Here is a 19,900-nt window from a genome sequence, read left to right as displayed (position 1 = left end):
TAAAAAGCAAGCAGAGTAATGTGGGTTTCTTATTGTTTCTACACTGGCCATATATTTTAGGAAGCCTTGGCACTATATTGTTACTTCTCAAAATCATGTGCTTTACGGACTTATTCTGAGTTTTTCTCCTTTGGGCAGGTGTTTGGCAGAGGTGGTCGGGGATTGAAATAGGCCATACTAAAGAGAGAGGGCTCTAAAGTTTCATACCCTCCTCCTCTTGAATGTTCGAATCTCATTTCACAACTTTTAAGTTTCCTAATCATTTTGCTCACTGCAAACTGCAGATTTTGAAAGGCCAGAATGGTTACTGGAATATTCCTTAGTATTTCTTTATGTGATTAAGAAAATAATAGCTAGAAGATAAAAATACTTTAAGAAACAGCATGAAAGCTCTCAGAACTGTTGTATACTTGATTCTTAGTATAAAATCTATAATAATAAAAGTGCAATATGCTAATTAGACCAGATGTCCTTCCGGATGACCTTCTGGACGAAGCCGGGGCTGCAAGGGAAGCCTGGGTCTCAGGTGCCAGAGGGAAGCTGGTGCCAGCAGCTAAGGGAAGGAAGGCCTATTCTTGCATGAATTTTGTGCATCGGGCCTCTAGTATAATATAAAAACCCAAAGAGAAAGTTAAAACTTAAAATTTGACTCATATGTTAGCTGGGAAGTCATTTAATACCAATTATTTTTTATCATTACTAAATATTCTTTATTATTTTATATTTTCTATGTTTAGGTAATCATTTCAATCATTTTGAAATAATTGGATTACTTTCTAGTAAATTCTTCCACTTTCATATGTCATCTTTGGATATAAATATTGATAATATTGAACTGTGTTATATGATCAATATTTCTTTTTAGTATTGAGCCCTGTTGGAGCACACATGAGTGTTCAGAGGGTTTAGTATTAAAAGATGAGCTATCACATGTGAAAACTCACCTTGAGTTGTAATGAGGAATATTAACGTTTTTTGTGTTTTTATTTTCAGTACAAAGATGGAGTTCACGAATTACTCCTGACAGTCATCACCTGGGTGGGAATTGTCATTTCCCTTGTTTGCCTGGCTATCTGCATTTTCACCTTCTGCTTTTTCCGTGGTCTCCAGAGTGACCGTAACACAATTCACAAGAATCTTTGTATCAACCTTTTCATTGCTGAGTTTATTTTTCTAATAGGCATTGATAAGACAGACTACATGGTAAGCACCCCTTCAGTTTATTGACCTTGAATCTCTGAAAATTATGATGTCAAGTGTGAATCCCCTCATTCTTGTATGCTGATATTAATATTTGACCTTGTTAACAGTCTAATTGACATGGCACAATTGAAGGATAATTTGTAGTAAATTAAAAGGCAGCCCAGTCATTAAACAAAATTATGAGTTCATTCATTCCTCATAGTAAGGTACAGTTGACATTTTTCTGGGTTGTTACTAAGACACATAATTTGATTAGAAGAATGTTGGGATACTGAAATGGAAAGATTCTGTTTTTACAATTTTAATTTTCTCACATAGTTATTCTGACCAGTGATCATTTCTTCATATTCTGAGCACTTTATTCATTATGACTTTTCCATGTTATGAACATAATTTAATAATTAGTTAATTTTTCACCCTATATTCATTTGCACTGGGCTGAATTTAAGAATCCTTTACATATGACAGGAAAGTAATGTTAGGTAATTAGAGCTGGGGTATTTGTCATTAAAGCAAATTTTTAAAATTCTGGAATAGAAAAAAAATAGAAATAGTATATTTGGAAACAACTGTTCTATAATGAAACAGATCATCTGCAAGTAGAGTATTAAGAGTTAATCATGGATCATTCTAGAAGAGAAATTAAGATGCTTTTTTATTTCTTTAATTTTTAAGAAATTTCACTACAAATCGTAATACTTTAGAGTGGTGAAATTTCTAGCACACCTGGCATATTATATATACTAAGAGCATTACACTTTCCAAATTTGGCAGTGTTTGTAACTCATTTCCATTTTTGAAAAAAAAATTTAAAGACGCAGTATTTAAATAATGATAAATTTTTAAAGACAGTGGTGAGCACCATCAGTGACTGTTTTACAATTATGAAGTGGGCTGTTTCCATTCATGTGTTCTTTGTGTTTTGTTTTTGTTTTTTTTTCTTTTTCTTTATAGATTGCATGCTCAATATTTGCAGGACTTCTACACTTTTTCTTTTTGGCTGCTTTTGCTTGGATGTGCTTAGAAGGTGTGCAGCTCTATCTAATGTTAGTTGAAGTTTTTGAAAGTGAATATTCAAGGAAGAAATATTACTATGTTGCTGGTTACTTGTTTCCTGCCACAGTGGTTGGAGTTTCAGCTGCTATTGACTATAAGAGCTATGGAACAGAAAAGGCGTAAGTAATTGCAAGCGACCTGAGTGTTTTTCAAGTGAATAATTTTTTAAAGCCTGTTAGCTGTCAGTGAGGTTCCCTGACAGACTAAAATAGCCTCTGAAAGCTTTATTGGAAGAGAATGGGCATGCCGTGTGCAAATTACAATCAAGTCTTTTGTAATTTTCTAGGTTCAGAGGATTTGTACTCTGGTGAGGCAGATTCTAAATTATGGACTTTCTTTTTTAATACAAAAGATTGACCTGAAACAAATTGAAAAAGTAAATAACTTTTTGGCCTTAGAAAGATATTAAGTAAAAATCCTTCTGAACTTAAGGCATCTGACAGGTCTAACTACTCAGTTTTAAGCTAATGCTTCATTAGTTCTCTTTGTGCAGCCAGCCCTCCAGCTAACTCTCATTCTGAATTGTGACAGTAGCACATTCCTTTCCATATGTTTTACTTTGATAATATTTTATCAGGCAGTTTGAAAGGATTAAAATAAGTCACTGTCTTTCATTTATAAAAATATAGATATTTATGGAAAGTGACAGAAAGTAGGACATAGCCATGTTTCTAAAGATTTTATTTGCTAGAGGCATGAATTTGCCTTCTAATTCTGTTTATTTTTTCCTTTGATAAAATTAGTTATATAAAGATTCTTTGGACTAAAGAAAGCTTTTTTGACTGTACAGATGATGAAAGACAAATAAAAGAAATTCAGTGGGGATTCAGTGTTATGTGAAAAATGAACCACTAAGTAAAATCTGTCTTAATAAATTTATGCATCATTTACTCTAATACTGTTTGAGTCTATGCTTTGATTTTTTTCCCCCCAGTATTTATCCATTCTCAGTTGAGGTATTTTATTTATGCTATGCAGTTTTGCAACAAATATAATGTAAACTTTTTTGTCTATTATGTTTCCTAGGATTAAGCACTTTAAGCTCACATATAGATCTGAAAGGCAAAAATTGAAGATAGCTTTAAAATGATGAGACAGTTTGGAATATTGAGTTTCAAGTTTTTCTTAGTAAAGTCAATGATCTTAAGAATTAGGGATTGGGATGTGGTGATGTTTATTATTTCCTCATACAAACATAACTATGTCTTTATCAAATTTAAAACCTGAAATGAAAACCAGTAGGTTGAAGTAAATATATTGCTATTTTTTACGTGAAACTCAGCCTAGAATTAATAAAATTGTTCTTGCCCATGATAAATGAATTTTCAAAGGCAAATGTAAATGCACTTTTATTAGATTTTAAAATTTATATTTTCCTTGTCATGTTAAGTATCCATTGAAGCTACTTAGATTACATTATTTTTCTTTTCATAATAGTTGCTGGCTTCATGTTGATAACTATTTTATATGGAGTTTCATTGGACCTGTTACTTTCATTATTCTGGTAAGCAGACCCTACTTTCCCTTCATTTTTGGCTTGCTGCTTTAGCAGTGCTGTTGAAAAGGGGATACTTTGTTTTACCGTTACTTATCTATGCCTTCAATGATTATAAACCCATCTAGCTTATGGGATAAAATTATATAGTATATTTTAAATATTATACCATTACTGAGAGTTTATACACTTACTAATTAGTAGTTTGTGAAATCCTCTCTCCTGTAAAAAGTATTTTTTCTTATTTTTAATTTAGCTTGATAAAAAAATGTAATCTTTGAAAATCTACTCACATATAAAACATGTTAAGATTGCATAGTTTTAAACTAGATTGATAATTATAAAGGAATAACTGATATGTATAGCATATTTCATTTTTAAGTAGTGGAGTGTTTTTGCTAAGAGTTTTAATTCAGGAAGTTCTGTCTCCAAAATCTATAATATTTGTGCTGTACCAAGCCTATATGGCATTTATGAATTAAGTGAATATTTTATGAAAGTGAAAGAAAATTAGCTTAATATTTACTATCTTAATTTTCACACAGTAATTTAGTACTATTAAATAAATGTCCATATCCTGAGTTCTTTTTAGGGTAGTTTTTTTTTTAATTTTTCAATTACAGTTTGCATTCAGTATTATTTTGTATTAGTTTCAGAGAGAACAGGCTGTTGGTTGCCAGAGTGGAGGCGCTTTGAGGGTGAAAAAGCTGAAGGGATTAAGAACTACAAATTAGTAGTAACAAAATAGTCACAGGGATGTAAAGTATAGCAGAGGGAATATAGTCAATACTATTGTAATAACTCTGCCAGGTGGGTACTTGAAATATTGAGGGGACCACTTTGTAAAGTATATGATTGTCAAAAATATATTTAAGCTTAGATTAATGAGTGAATAATAAATCAAATTTAGCTTCATTAGAAATAAAGTTACTTTTCTAAGACTTAAAATACCAAATAACTTGTATTTTAAAATAAATTTGATATAAGTATAATGACATTAAGGTTTTTTTTAACTTCCTACATTATTGTTAGTCAAATATTTGAAGTCTAATAAAAATGAAAATGTAACAAATATATTTGGATTTCAGTATTTAAAAACTTTTCACTCAGTTATAGCCTTAATTTGTTAGAAATAGATGTTATTGACCATTATAAGATTGAAAAGGAAACATAAACAAGTTTAAATATTGCCTATATCTTTTTATTACTGTTTAAGCATTCTTTTTCTTAAAAAGGGACACAAATGAGCTCCTTAGGATAGTTCTGTGGTTAACTAGTGTTTCATAAAGTTGAGAAAAATTTTAGTAATACAAGGAAATTTAAAACTACTTTAAGTGTATGTACATTTGTCACTAAAATGAATTTTTAACACAATTATACAAAGCCAAATGAAAACTTGAGATGAATGCCTGTATGAATCAGACCAGGAAAAGTGTTGCTGGGAAAGCTGATTTCTCGTCGGAATTACTCAATCCAGATGCTTGTCCCAGTTTTCGTTCTTGGTTTACTGATGTTAACACAGCCTAAGCCTAGGTTGAATTATAAGACAAATAGCTAACATGAAAGGATACAGTCCTTATAGATACAAGCTTCTTTTTTCCCTCTTAGCCTTTGACCAAATATATTGATATTTTGAACATTTTAAAGAACATTTTAGGGATATTTGGTCTATATGTCTTCTTTTGTACTGCAGTTTTATTTATTTTCCATCTCTAAAGATAAATACTTACTTTAGAACAATAAAAACGGTTTCACTTGGCAGAAGGAGTTAATGTTCACATATACTCAGTTTCCAGTAAGAAAAGGTAAAGGACATTTTATTATATTGCCCATTTTACAGTGTCATTATTATCCTCTACCAAATCATTTAAGTTGAGATGTGAAGGGCTTTGGGGAACAGTGTTCCCAACTTAAAACAAAACAAAACAGCAGGTAGCAATCACAGTTAAAGATCCTGAGAGTGATTCTTCTCTTGCAATTGCTTTGCCCTCTAATTGTCCCAGCACAGAGACAGAATGGAATAGAGTGTAAAACATTATCTTGCGTGTAACCTAAATTGAGATATGATACCATTGTAGAATACAGGTTTGTTGAATATTAATAAATTTACCTGCATATATTCTTCTGGTAATACAGGACCTTTGAAAGGCAATTTAGACACAAATCTTAGTAATATAAATTATATGGTATCCTCTACATTTTTAAGGAATACTCTTTTTTAAAAATTTGTCTTCATTGTTGAAAGTATTACAGATGTCCCTTTTGTTTCCCCATTGACCCCCTCCACCCCATATCCACCCTCTCCAGACCTTCACCACACTATTGTCTGTATCCATGGGCTATGCAAAAATGCATATAAGTTCCCCCGATTAATCCCTCCCCACCCACCCTCCACCCCCTAAGGAGTATTCTTATAACTAGTTTTTCATTTCCAATTTTTCTGAATTGAAACTGTTTAACTTAGTAATATTAAACAAGTGTACATCTTTCATAATGTTCTATGAAGAAAAATAACATGCTATGGAAGATAAAACTTCCTACTTCTATGTTTCTATTGAGTGTCTCGCCTACAGGCCACTAGAGTTATTATATCTATGAGAAAAGTGCTTGCAAGTAATGAGCAGTGGGAAACCATTAGTATGCCTGAAATGGTTTAATGAAAGCTTGGATCATGACACCTCAGGAGCTATTCTTATCATTTGGACAGCTCCATCTGCATCATTAATAATTAATTCAGTTCAGTAAGAGTTCAGCTCACACACTCATTTAGAAGTTTTCTTCAGAGAACACCTCTCTGGTTGCCAGTCCCTGGGAGAAATAGGTTTCTGCTTGGCTAACAGCAAAGATCTGGAGATACAAGTGCAGTTTTAGAGTTGCATTTGCCAGGTAGCAAAAGCTCCAGGGAGGACAAAAAGGGTCAGAACATGTGCAGTTCAGTTAGGTTACTTCAGAGTGGTGTTTCTGTGCTTCTGTCTTATCATATCCATGTCAGCACTGCCAGCTGTGGAATGAATTTTAAGCTGCTAAGCTCAGGCGGATGTGATCCAATTGAGCAGGTTGATGACTGGAATGCAAACTGTGCATTCCTGTAATCTGTGGAGCCTTTTTGTATTTTTAAATTTCTCATGTCATCAATATGGGTGATGACTAGCTATGCCTGTCATTAAGTGGTGATGAATTTTATCAGCAAATTATACTGGAGGATTATTAAAACAATTTATAAAGTTGATATTTTGGAGTAGGTAAAAGAATATTATGTGTTATTGGCAAGAGAAAGAATCCCCCCATTTGGTGATTTACTATTTTTTAGCTAGATAGGAAAATATTTTTCTTCTGAATTTGCTGTCAGTCTTTTGCATAGAATTCTGTTGAGATGTCTATATAGCTGTTTACCTGTGTACACATGCATGTGCAAGCACATATACACACATGTACACACACACAGAGTGGATTTAAAATCTAATTAATGCCTAGTTGTGTTGCCTCATCTCCAGAATTAGTCATCAGTATGGACATTTAGGTTGGTGAGTTGCCATACAACATGTAGCACAACCTATATAACCTGTGCTTATAGGGGGCTTCTATGTGAAGGATTGAATAATGGCATGTACCTACCAGGTTTAGACAAATCTTTGTAACTGTCTCTTTCCTTTCTCACCATTGCATAACACCTTCCAACCTATCCCAAAATAACTATGTTTAAACTCAGTAGTAGTCATGTTGGAAAGAAAAAACAAGGAACAAGAGTGGGGAGTAAAAGTGGCTGTGTTGAATTGGAGGGAGAAGAGCAGCACTTGGATAGTGGAGACCGGCTTCTCTCCTCGTCTTTTTTCCCGCCCCCCAGTGAGAAATAGGGGAGATTCCATGTTTGAAGGTTGTGATTTATTTCTTAAATGCATACCAAACACAGGAAAATAAATTGGAAGAAATAAAAGTGAGAAAAAAGAAATCACTTACTCTAACCAAAAGGAAAAAAAAAGAAGCAGCAGCCCAGAAGTATATGGTTGGAAAGAGCCATTTATGTCCTGGGGAAAGTGCAAAGAAGAAAGAACCCAGAATCCCAGCCAGTTCTTTACTTGAAATTAACCCTTTCAGTCTTCAAGTGGCTATTTTGAATGATAGGTTTTATCAAAGAGGTTTCTATTTGCCTATTTGTTTTAATTTTCAGTTGTATTTTAAGAAAATAAGAAAGGAGTAGAAAAGAGATGGGGGAAAATCTGTTGAAATATTTTACTCTACAAAAATCATGATCCTTATTAGAGCATATTATCTCCTGAAAAGATCATAGCAACAATATTTATTCTCTGAAAATAAAAATTAGCATTTACATTTTTAAAGCATTAGAAAAAATAGAAGAACTCTAAATTCACACTAAAATATTGTTTATACTTCAGTATATGTTCTATTTAATTACAGAAAATATTTCATTGTCATATATGTTGGTGGTAACATATTAAAATGTTCAATACCTAATGATATTTTTTTTAATTTGTCTAATAAAACTAGTAAATATGTATTAGTGACTTCTTTTACATGTGGAGTTGGGGAGAAGTATCTTAGCTTTTATTATGATTTACAGTATGTCTTGCAGGCCTTTTTTCATAATTACTTTGACTTGAAATGATGGCATTTCGTCCTATTAAAGATACCATTACCTCACCATTTGTCTATCTTCAAGTCATATTTCAAAGGCTAAATTAGTGTTGGATTTAATTATAAATTTCTTGGGATCTAAATATTAGTGCATTGGCTATAATTATATTTTCAATTTCTTTATTTATTTCTATTTTTTATTTATCTTTATTGTTGAAAATATTTCAGATGTCACTCTTCTTCCCCCATTAACCCTCTCCACCCCGCTCCCACTCCCTTCCTAAGCCTTCACCACACCCTTGTCTGTGACCAGGGGATATGCACATATGCATATAAGTTCTTTGGTTAATCTCTTTCCCTCCTCCTCTGCAATATGTCAGACTGTTTGCATGCTTCAGTGTCTCTGGGTTCATTTTGTTTGTCAGTTTATTTTGCTCATTAGATTACATATGTAAGTGAGATCATGTGATACTTGTCTTTCTCTCACTGGCTTGCTTCACTTAGCATAAATGGGAGAATTCACAGACACTTCTGAAAGAATCTGAGTCAAATATCCTTCTGCGGTTTTATGATTATTTTCTACTAGAGGCCCGGTGCACAAAATTTGTGTCCCTCAGCCCGACCTGCACCCTCTCCAATCTGGGAGCCCTCAGGGGATGTCCTACTGACAGCTTTGGCCTGATCCCCGTGGTTCTCTGCTCTCTGCAGACCTACCTGCTTGACGCCACCGCAGGCCCTGGTGTCTGCTCTCTGGGGGGCCTGCTTGTCCCTCGCCACTATGGCCAGGGGCAAGCAGGGCCCTGTTGTCTGCTTGCTGTAGGGGCCCGGCTGTCTGCTCTTTGCAGGGGCCTGCTTTCCCCTTGGCGCCGTGGCAAGGGGCATGCAGGGCCTGGCTGTCTGCTCTCTGTAGGGGCCTGCTTGCCCCTCGCCCCCACAGCGAGGGCTTAAAGGACTGGGGGACTCAGGTGGTGCTGAGGGGACTGGGTGCCGCCATCTTTGTCATGAAGTGATGGCCAATTTGCATATTCCATCTTTATTAGATAGGATTGCATTTAGTTGGTTTTAAAGAGACTCATTTTTAAAATGTACTTGAGAAACATTTGATATTAAGTATGTTAGAAACAATAGCCCTTATTTTTGCACTCAGCTTTCATGGCTTTGTGTGATATGTAGTTACGTGAGTTTAACATGAACAGGTTTGAGAAAACGCAACTGTATATTAAACATACAGTTTGGCTAGTGGAGTAGAAGTGTGTGGGCATTTCAGCCATTTGCTGAGGCTGGGATGGTGGTGTTTTACAAAGGAAATGGAGAATTAGCTATTTTGGCAAGTTCATCAGGTGGAACTTATTTCCACCATGACAAACACACACCTCATGTTATTTAGGATTTCTTTGAGGCTGTATTTTATACATTCATTCATTTATTATTTATCTTTAAGGCATTCATCATCTGAGTGATTTATAAATTGGATTACTCTTCATAGAAGTGGAACACTTTTTTTAAAATATATTTTATTGAATTTTTACAGAGAGGAAGGGAGAGGGATAGAGAGTTAGAAACATCGATGAGAGAGAAACATTGATCAGCTGCCTCCTGCACGCTCCCTACTGGGGATGTGCCCGCAACCAAGGCACATGCCCTTGACCGGAATCGAACCTGGGACCCTTGAACCCTCAGGTCGACACTCTATCCACTGAGTCAAACCGGCTAGGGCAGGAACACTTTTTAAAATATAAAACTAGTATATCTTTGTTTTGTTTGAAGGCTAATATTTTCTCTGAGAATAAATTGGTATACTGAATCTCAGCACTGACATTATAGTAGCTAAATAACCTTTGGCAAGATACTTAACATCACAGATTTGTAAAATGGCTGTCCAGTTATATTTTAAGAGAACAAGAAAGGAGTAGAAGAGAGAAGGGGAAAAGAGTACTGCCTGCTACTACCTCTGGAGTAAAAGTATAGATTGTTGTTGGTTTTTCCCCCCTGTAATTTCGGAACTTTATGTATTGTGAATGTATTATATTTTTAGCTAGAAAGCATTCACACACATATAATGTTAACCTCCATAGGGGAAAGAGAAAGGAAGGGAAAATGCATCTAGCAGTCTGTTTTTTTAGGATGAAATAAGGTACGTTTTCTGTGGCACCTTCTACTTGTTTAGTCCTCAGTCTTAACAAGATGGAAATGTCTTTGTATCATACTTAGCTTTAATTCTATTTTTATGTACTTAGATTTTATGTTTATTGAAAAATGTATTATTGATCTTTACCTGATTTTCTCCATTGAAAAATATGTTTGGATGGGTTCACCTCCAAGATTTCACATTTTGTACTCATTTTCTTTTCATAGCATATACTTCTATATATCCACATTTTTGCACATTCACATTCTTTATTTTCTTATAGTTTTTACATTGTAGGGGGTAATAACATTTTTTTCTCCCTGGACTATACTACTACTACTACTACTACTACTATTTTATCTTTAGGGGGTAATTAATATGCTTAGAAAATAATGAACACCAAATTGAGGATCTATCTATGCTTCAGGAAATTGTTCAAGAAAAAGGAAAGTTGAATGACAACCTAGGTCCAAAAGTTTGTAATAAAAGAAAAAAAGTAGTTAAATTAGGACATTCAATAAGAAAAGTCAAGAGGCTTAAAGGATTTTAACTTTGACTCCACAAAGCAGCCTTTCTTATCTAAGAGTTGTAGTCACTTTGTTTTTATGGGTTTTGGTTTGTTTGTTTTTAGGATATTTAGAGTTCTTGTTTTTAACCATTCCTTAAATTTACTAGTTAAGGTTTACTGTTGCATAAAATAAAATAAGAATAAGAACACTGTTGTTTTTCCTTTTAAAAAAATTAAAGATATACTGTCATAATTTTTTTAAAACCAAATCAAATATTTAATGTGCTGCCTGAAAGACCTCTCTAATTTTTTCCAAGGCAGAAAGTGTCTAATAATACAATAAGTAAACCCGTGTAGTAAAGTCGGTAAATATTTGTTGAATAAAATGTATGACAGTGCATATCCCTGAAAGTGTAAGCATTTATTTATATTGTGACCAACTGACATAATACTCAGAATGTAAAACTAGAAAAGTGTTTTTACAAATGTTTTTGCTTTTTCTCTATACAACTATTTTAAGAAATTAATTTTAAGTACTAGTTTAAACAAAGAGCTTCTTTTTAGTCCTTAAGTAATGAACATAGAACACTATTGGACAACACTTGCAAATTGTGCCTATTTAACCTCTTTTTTCCATGAAGAAGAAATTCTACATCTAAGAGAAATACAGCACAGTGAACAAAATGACTGACAAATAGCGTAAAGCCTTTGCTGTGTGCCCAAACTCATTGGGAAGGACTTGGAAATTTTATTTATTGCCCTGTATCACTTTTCTTAATATAGTGATGAATGGCTAAAATATGGTATCATTTTGTCACGTGGTGTGGTGACTTAGTAAAACGAATCATGTTACTCTACCAAAGTTATGTCGATTACCTACCACCAAGAAATTGCTTTCATCCTACATTCAGTGAGCCTTTTCCTGAATATACCATTTGGGCTTGTACTGTCTTTAAGTCATATACAGCTCACAAAAAAATTGATTTGCCTTTTTTAAAAGAATGATCCAAAGTAAATGTCAAAAAATCCAGGACCATCCATGACTGGTTTTTCTCAGTGGTTAGAGCATCAGCCTGAGGACTGAAGGGTCCCAGGTTCAATTCCGGTCAAAGGCACATGCCCCGGTTGTGGGCTCGATCCTCAGTGGGGGGTGTGCAGGAGGCAGCCAATCAATGATTCTCTTTCATCATTGATGTTTCTATCTCTCTCCCCCTCTCCCTTCATCTCTGAAATCAATAAAAATATATTTAAAAAATAATAATAAATCCAGGACCAATCTAGTAAAGTTCTATTTTTACAATATAAAAATGGAACTGCCTTCCCTCTGTCCAGCATTCTGCCAGGTGACTGTAGAAGTAAATGCAAACTACCTCTCTTCAGTCAAAACCCAACTCCTTTCTTCTGAATTCACTTGTGTTTATCTCCCAAACCTTCCTTCCCTGTCAGGTTTCATCTTCCCCAGTTTGCTTTTGTTTGCATGTCAATTTTTTGCCCCGGCTGAATGTTTTAGAGGGACACAAAAGAGCCTTTTTCAGAAATTACCTATTTTCATACAATATAAAGACTAGTAAAAAAGAACTGATGACTTTTAATAGACAAATAGCAAAATATACATGTATAGCCCTAACTGATTTGGCTCAGTGGATAGAGCGTCGGCCTGCGGACTGAAAGGTCCCAGGTTTGATTCCGGTCAAGGGCATGTACTTTGGTTGCGGGCACATCCCCAGTAGGAGGTGTGCAGGAGGCAGCTGATCAGTGTTTCTCTCCCATCAATGTTTCTAACTCTCTATCCCTCTCCCTTCCTCTCTGTAAAAAATCAATAAAATAGATTTAAAAATATATATATACATGTATATATGTTTATCTTATTTTATATAGCTGTTTCATATATTTTATTTCATTTGACCCTCATAATTACCTTACAAGTAGATTGTACAAATGTTATTACCCTCATTTAATCAACCAAAATCAAAAGCTAGACTCTCAACTAAGTCTTAGGGTCTCAAATCCATCAATTGTTCCATTATAAGCTACATGCTATAAATGCCTTTCCTAAGGAATTTACTTTAATGTTTCTGTTAGATGGCTTTTAGGCCCTGGAGTACCTCTAGCTAAAGAAACTAATTTAGGTATCTAATTTATTTAATCATCACCACATGATACTGATTTAATGAGGCTGCAATTTCATGTCAAATGATCTATTAAAAAATCGATCAAACATAGCTCGAGTATTTTATTATTTAGACTTAACTGGATCATTGCATATGTAAACTAAAGTTGAATCATTGTCTACTATATACTCATGTCATTGGTATTTAACTGCATTAACTCATTAAATAAATTTGCAAAAATGTGTTGTTTATTCTTTGGTTGTAGTGGTCTAATTCTTTTTTTTTTTGTTTCGTTATGACAGCTAAATATTATATTCCTGGTGATCACATTGTGCAAAATGGTGAAGCACTCAAACACTTTGAAACCCGATTCTAGCAGGTTGGAGAACATTAAGTAAGTAGTTTGTATTTTAAGCTTAGTGCTTGACAAACTAAGTGCAAGATATTCTCCACAGGGAATCCATGGTACCTTCTCTCAACTAGAAATTATTCAGAATGAGGTTTTACTGTGCAAGGGTGAGTCTCAGTGTGACCACGTCACGGACATTGGTCAAAAATTAGATAATAATTTCTGTCTTGATGTAGAGCCAAGAAATTGTTTCAGTAGCTTTGTGGAAATTCCATATCACGGTAGCAGTTTCATTTGAATTTAAAATGCAGTTCAAAATGATGTTCCTCCTTGCATGGCTGATAAGATTATATTCAGTTTGTTTTGTTAAATGACTTTTTTTGATTTAAGGATCCTGAGCAGTTTTCTACTTCTAATCTTGCTTTCCTAAGAGAATACATTCTATTACTATTGTTAACGTGGAGATTATCTGTTGTTTTTATGATAATTGAATGAATGTTTTATTTCAATGTTGAATAAAAACTGCAGTAGCTTATCTATGGAAAAAATGCTATCCAATTAACAAAAAATTGATAGTTGTTGACTCCTAAGTCATCTTATGGAAGCATTTTCAGTTATTTTTTAAATAAGAGCCTTAATTTAAATTTTGATGAAGTATTATCCAAGTTGGTTATAATGGGATTGCAAAAAAATATTTTGAATGTAAAAAATGGCAGATCTATAGTAAGGGAAGTTTTTTAAAAATTAGAAGATTTAGATAGGTTAGTGCCAGCTTCATTGCATGTTGCATGGTAAGAGAGAGAGCTAATCTTTAGCATCTCTCTCTTTTCTTCCTTTTCCTCTTTCTGTCTTCTCATCTACACCAGTAATTACCGTGTTTGTGATGGCTACTATAATACGGACTTACCTGGGTAAGGTAGAACCCTACATTAACAAATTTATGGCATGATTTATATTTTTTACAAAGCTGTCAATATCATGAATTGCCCTTAATTCTTATAATTATTTTTGTATGTCTAATTTGCTATAGTATTTTAAAACTATAATATGCCTTTATTTTTTAATTGCTTGCCTCTGCATTTTGACTTTCTTAATTTTGACTAATTTATAAAATATATAAATGCTTTCTTATTACTTTCTATTTTAATTCTGTCTAATAATTTTGTTTCTCTTTTCTGCTTATAATGCTTTCTAGCTATGAAGATAATAAGCCATTTATCAAGTAAGATCATTAGTTAGACATGGAATGCACCGACTTTAAATCCTTCTCATTCCGTCCTATTTTCTACAGTTCTTTTCTCCTTAAGCTATTCATGATGAAATCTCTCCAAAATTATTTTATTTTCAAGTTGTTCTCATGTTTTTTGTCCCATTTCAGCTAGGCTTCTTCATGCTTTAGTTATAAAAACCTTAGGGTTCACCTAAGATTAGTTTATCAGAATCTGAAGTTTAGGAGCTGATTATCTGCCATTTAACCTTTCTGTATGTGTCACATTACTCAGTGTTGTGGGTACACCACAGGAATAAAAAGATAGGAGTTGACTCATTAAGGACTCCTAATTTCTTATACCAAAATGCACATAAAAGCCAATAAAGTCCTGGGGGATGTTTTACACGTTGAATTTTAATATAGTTTTGATACCTTGTTTATTCTGGAGTAAAAAAAAAAAAAAAAGGTCATACCTGCTGTTGCTGTTTTCACTGGAGGCTGCAGTACTAAATGCTACTATTCCTTCTTTAATCAATGAAAGGTTAAAGCCAAAATGCTGTTGAATTTGAATGTGAACATAGAGAAAGTCAACTGCTACTACTGATATGTTCATATTTAAGTGTGATGTGTGTTGTTCTCTCACTGAACCTGTGAATGAAATTCACTTTATTTTTTCAGGTCTTGGGTGCTTGGCGCTTTCGCTCTTCTGTGTCTTCTTGGCCTAACCTGGTCATTTGGGTTGCTTTTTATTAATGAGGAGACTATAGTGATGGCATATCTCTTCACCATCTTTAATGCTTTCCAGGGAGTGTTCATTTTCATCTTTCACTGTGCTCTTCAGAAGAAAGTAAGTGACTGTGCCGCGGGGTTCTGCTTGCTTGTTCTTGTAGTGGAAATAACAGATATAATGGAGAAGATATGAAGTTACAACTGGCATATTATTAAATCGCGTTATATTTTTAATCATAAAGTAATTGTAATGGATGTCTGGAAATTCGGGCTTCACGTATAAAAGAATTCAATAGCAATCATTTTTGGATCTCAATTTGGGGCTGTTATAAACTATATATTTATGTTAAGATGTCTTCTTTGCTACTGGGGTCTATAAAAATGCTTTGTGCAAAGGGTATACAAGATAAAGAAAAGGTTAAATAATCTTGTTCTTTGCTCAATAAAGAGAATACAGTGGTCCAAAATGAAGTTGAGTATAAGGATACATGCCCTTAATTTAAAAGCTCTAGCCATACAAAAATTTAATATTAATGTTGCCTTTTGAGTAATTTTAATAGATCTAAAATCCAATAATTTTACATCTCACATTTTATTATTAAGTGCTGACTTTATATTAAGTGGAGTAAGCAAAAATGATTCAAAAATTAATGTTTGTTTGAAAATGAAATACTGCTGCAAACCCAAGAGAATAGTTTAGCACCATTTAAGTTTAAAATTTCCGGTATCATCTTTTCCCTGCCTGCATATCCAGTGCAGTCTTTTTATTCTGTTATTACTAGTTGGTCACTTAAATTGAACAGAGAAATAGAATTGTGAAAGTGAAAACTATTATGTTTTCAATCCTGACAAGATGATAGTGTTGTTACCTCCATCAGTTTTGAATAAGCTGTAATTTTGAGATAATAACAGTGGAATGTGCAGTCCTGACAGGTAATGTACATTCACAGCAATATAGGCATTAGGCAACACCAACACCGGAGGTGTTATTTGGATAAAGTACCACTTTCATTGCCATTGTCTTGGTTATGCAGCATTGCAGAGTAGTTAATAGCCATTAAATGTCCAGACATTTTTTTATAAGGTATGATGTGTTATTTAATAACATTGAATCTTAACTTTCTAAATATGATTCAGGTATAACCTTTGTAATTACTTTTGGTTTTTATGTATTTCTTAGTTTATAAATGAGCATTTTGTATACATGCATACAGGCACATTTGTAGTCTGCCAAATTATTTTGAGATAAAACCGAAACTTAGCCATTATTTTCTCATAGAGTTATGTGTATTAATTGAACAAAGATTTTGCTATGCTTTTTAACTACAATTACATTTAAAAGCATCCTGTAGCTCTTTTGAATATATCCTACTTAGTCTTAGACACATCCTCTTGGTGCTGCCAGGATGACTTGTGAAGAATATGATACAAAGTGATTTAGTTTAAATCCTGGTTTACTACTTCAGTGAGCATATTTAGGCAAAGAAAGTGCTTTGAAAGTTCAATCCCATTGTTATTTGTTCTAATAGGTACAATTAAATAAAGCGAAGAGGAGGAAAATGCAAGTGCACTTAGATTTAAAAGGTCATCTAGTGACTTTAATTATCTAGTTTTGCAAGGAATAAGTGTCAAAATCATGGTCTTTGCTGGCAGATACAGAGCATACAACTGTGAGGAGGGAGAAAGCCTTTGAGTGTGTTTTGTAATCTACTCGAAGAAAGAGTTTCTTACGCAATATCTCCCTGTCTGTTTTATGATTTTGAAGTCTGGCTGTTGGCCACAACAAGACATGTTTATGTGCCAGTATCGTTGCATAGAATCCAGGACTCTCTCCTACTCCTCCCAAGTTCGTCCCACCTCTCCAGGGGCCCCATCATTTAGCGAGTGTTGGGACTTCACTTTTTAAAGTTTACTTTAAACTTTCTTTTAGAACTAAAAACTTTTCGGAGAAGGGGGGAGGGAAATTACACGGTAACTCATTAATGAGAATAGAAATTGCATAAATAGTTCCCTTGTGTGCTAATGAAGTGCATAGGCATCTTTGACTCTTTTTACTCAGTGTTAAAACACATCAGGAAATGAAGAAAACATTCCATCATAATTAATGGCATGTTATCAAAGTGCTTTTTTTCCTTTATTCTTGTGCCAAAATAGCCTTGTCATTATAAAGAGGTTACCCACAAAACTACGCAATCCAATAAAAGAGGTTTATGTACATTGACCTACCTAAGGAGGACATGAAGCGTCTAAAACTTAAATGACTGAATTAGGCGTGGTTAAATGTAATTAAGCAAGAAAATATTTTGTCCTCTTTTCTTAGCATGAAATATAAAATTGGGGCTCCTAAGTATACAGAGGAAATAAGGCTTTTTAAAATATTGCTATTGTATTAATAACATTTACATAATAGGTTATAAAGCATTACTACCTTCAATCACATTGAAGAGATTTTATAGCCAGTCTAGTGGACAGAGATATTTTTTCTGATTACAACAGTTTCAATTAAACTTGATTTTTGTAAGTTCAGTTTATTTTCTGCGTGGCAGTATGTTTGTGGAATTTCTTGGTCGTCTCCATTGTTTATTTGATTAGGGAAAGGGAGAAGCAAGTATTAACCCCATGGTCTCCTGGTTGTTCAATGCAGGTACGAAAAGAATATGGCAAGTGCTTCAGACACTCCTATTGCTGCAGCGGCCTCCCAACGGAGAGTCCCCACAGCTCAGTGAAGGCTTCCACCACCAGGACCAGCGCTCGGTATTCCTCCGGCACACAGGTAACAGGGACTCTGACAGCGTCTTCGATCAGCCTTCTTTATAGAAAGCCTACCGAGACGGGCTCTGTTCAAATGCACTAATTGTCTCCTTATTCTAATGATGTCTACATAGCAAATACTTGCTTTTTTAGTATTTTGGTTTTAATGTCTTCTTAAGTATTTCTTGAAGGTGTTTCTTTAGGTGTGAACATCCTTTTTTTGAGAGGTATACTTCTTTAAAAAGTCTATCAGAATCATTTCATAGCCTAAGCTTTGTATACAGCACGGTGCTCTTTGTGGGTACTCAGTAAACATTTGTTGAATAATCAGCCATCTCTACGTTAAAAAAAAAGCAATAAAGGAAAACTTTTAAAGAGTAGAAGATTAAATTCCCCTTAGTAGAAAAGCAACAGAGCAGTATAGACTTCCTTAGTTTTAGACTAGAATCCACACACGTTTTCTTTTTTAAAAGCCCCACAGATAATCCTACACAGATGGATAGGTTAAATCTTTTGTGTGTCTTTAATAAGGTAAATTTGGGGAAACTAACATAACATGTCTTGCTATTTTATGTTGATAGAGTCGTATAAGAAGGATGTGGAATGACACTGTGAGAAAACAATCTGAATCTTCTTTTATCTCAGGTGACATCAATAGCACTTCAACACTTAATCAAGGTCAGTTACTAGGAAAATTTGAGTTTACAATATAAATTTTGTACCTTTTGCCAATTTACAATAATCCTAGAGAAAATGGGGAATTTTTTTTCAAATGTGTTTATATCACAAGCTCCTAAATCTTTTGAGTCAGTTTTTATCCTTTATTCAAGTACATATAAATTCTTTTTATTCAGTAATGTAATGCAAACAGTATAATTTTAAACTCCGCATTAAGAGTAAGGCTAGAAAAAGTAATTACTGAAAATATACTTTGCCACAAGTTCATATGTTTTTCTTGTGAGTAGAAATTTATCCTTTTAACTGAGACATTTACCAAACTTTTCTTCTTAAAACATCAACACAATTAGAATAACCACTATTCACATTAAACAGTACCAGTTTTGTAGTGAAGATTCTTATTTGCAAAAGTTTTTATTTTACATTTCTTTCAGAAAGTAAAAAGTGTCAAAAACATTTATAGTAAATCTTCATGAACAAAAAGCTAAAATACATGAGAATTTACAAATTAATATTTTTCTCCTTGAAGTACTACAATTGCAGCTTTAAAATTATCATTATCAATATAATTCTTAAATAAGCTGGCAAATAAAATATTTTAGCAAGATAAGGACACAAACGCATGTACACATAGTTCTGAATGCAAGTTTAGTAAATTTTAACTTGGTATGAAAAAAATCATGTTGTTATATATGTCGGTGGAAAGGTAATTTATCCAGGTGATTTTAGTTTTGTTGTACTGATTGGTAATACAGCAGTTATATTTTATCACAATGACATTTCTTAATGTTGCCATTGTTTTGATGAGTTGGTTTAAAATGAAAAAAGGAGTATGTATGACATCAAAACCAAGTTGAATTTTAAAATATTTTTAGTCAAAATTACATTAGCTATGCAAAACATGTTTGATAAGTATTGAAAGGTTGGTAATTTGTAAATCAGAGTAAGTGAAATGTGTTTATTCCATGGCTCTGATATGCTACCTAATTTTGTTAAGATAACTATCAAAAAGGAAATGCATTATTCAATGATTCACTTTTTGAAACCTGGCAAATACAATTCTTGTTATGTACAATTTATGAATGGTCC

The 19,900-nt window shown here is 33.6% G+C and overlaps 1 protein-coding gene across 9 annotated transcripts in view; it reads left to right on the top strand.

Moving 5' to 3' along the window:
• The window catches only part of ADGRL2 (adhesion G protein-coupled receptor L2), a 282,141-nt gene that overhangs the window by 253,933 nt on the left and 8,308 nt on the right, over window positions 1-19,900 (top strand). For 8 of the 9 annotated variants that reach the window (XM_005865701.2, XM_005865705.2, XM_005865708.2 and 5 more), the window contains exons 16-24: window positions 994-1,203; window positions 2,158-2,378; window positions 3,697-3,763; window positions 13,397-13,488; window positions 14,310-14,354; window positions 14,639-14,665; window positions 15,332-15,500; window positions 18,027-18,155; window positions 18,715-18,811. In XM_005865701.2, coding sequence (XP_005865763.1) covers window positions 994-1,203; window positions 2,158-2,378; window positions 3,697-3,763; window positions 13,397-13,488; window positions 14,310-14,354; window positions 14,639-14,665; window positions 15,332-15,500; window positions 18,027-18,155; window positions 18,715-18,811 — 1,057 coding nt within the window. The remainder of the gene's footprint in view (window positions 1-993; window positions 1,204-2,157; window positions 2,379-3,696; window positions 3,764-13,396; window positions 13,489-14,309; window positions 14,355-14,638; window positions 14,666-15,331; window positions 15,501-18,026; window positions 18,156-18,714; window positions 18,812-19,900) is intronic. The other variant, XM_005865709.2, reaches the window with a different exon arrangement.

Source organism: Myotis brandtii, unplaced genomic scaffold, assembly GCF_000412655.1.
Source record: "Myotis brandtii unplaced genomic scaffold, ASM41265v1 scaffold21, whole genome shotgun sequence".
NCBI classification, from domain to species: Eukaryota; Metazoa; Chordata; class Mammalia; order Chiroptera; family Vespertilionidae; genus Myotis; species Myotis brandtii.
This window is presented reverse-complemented; position numbering and strand designations above follow the sequence as displayed.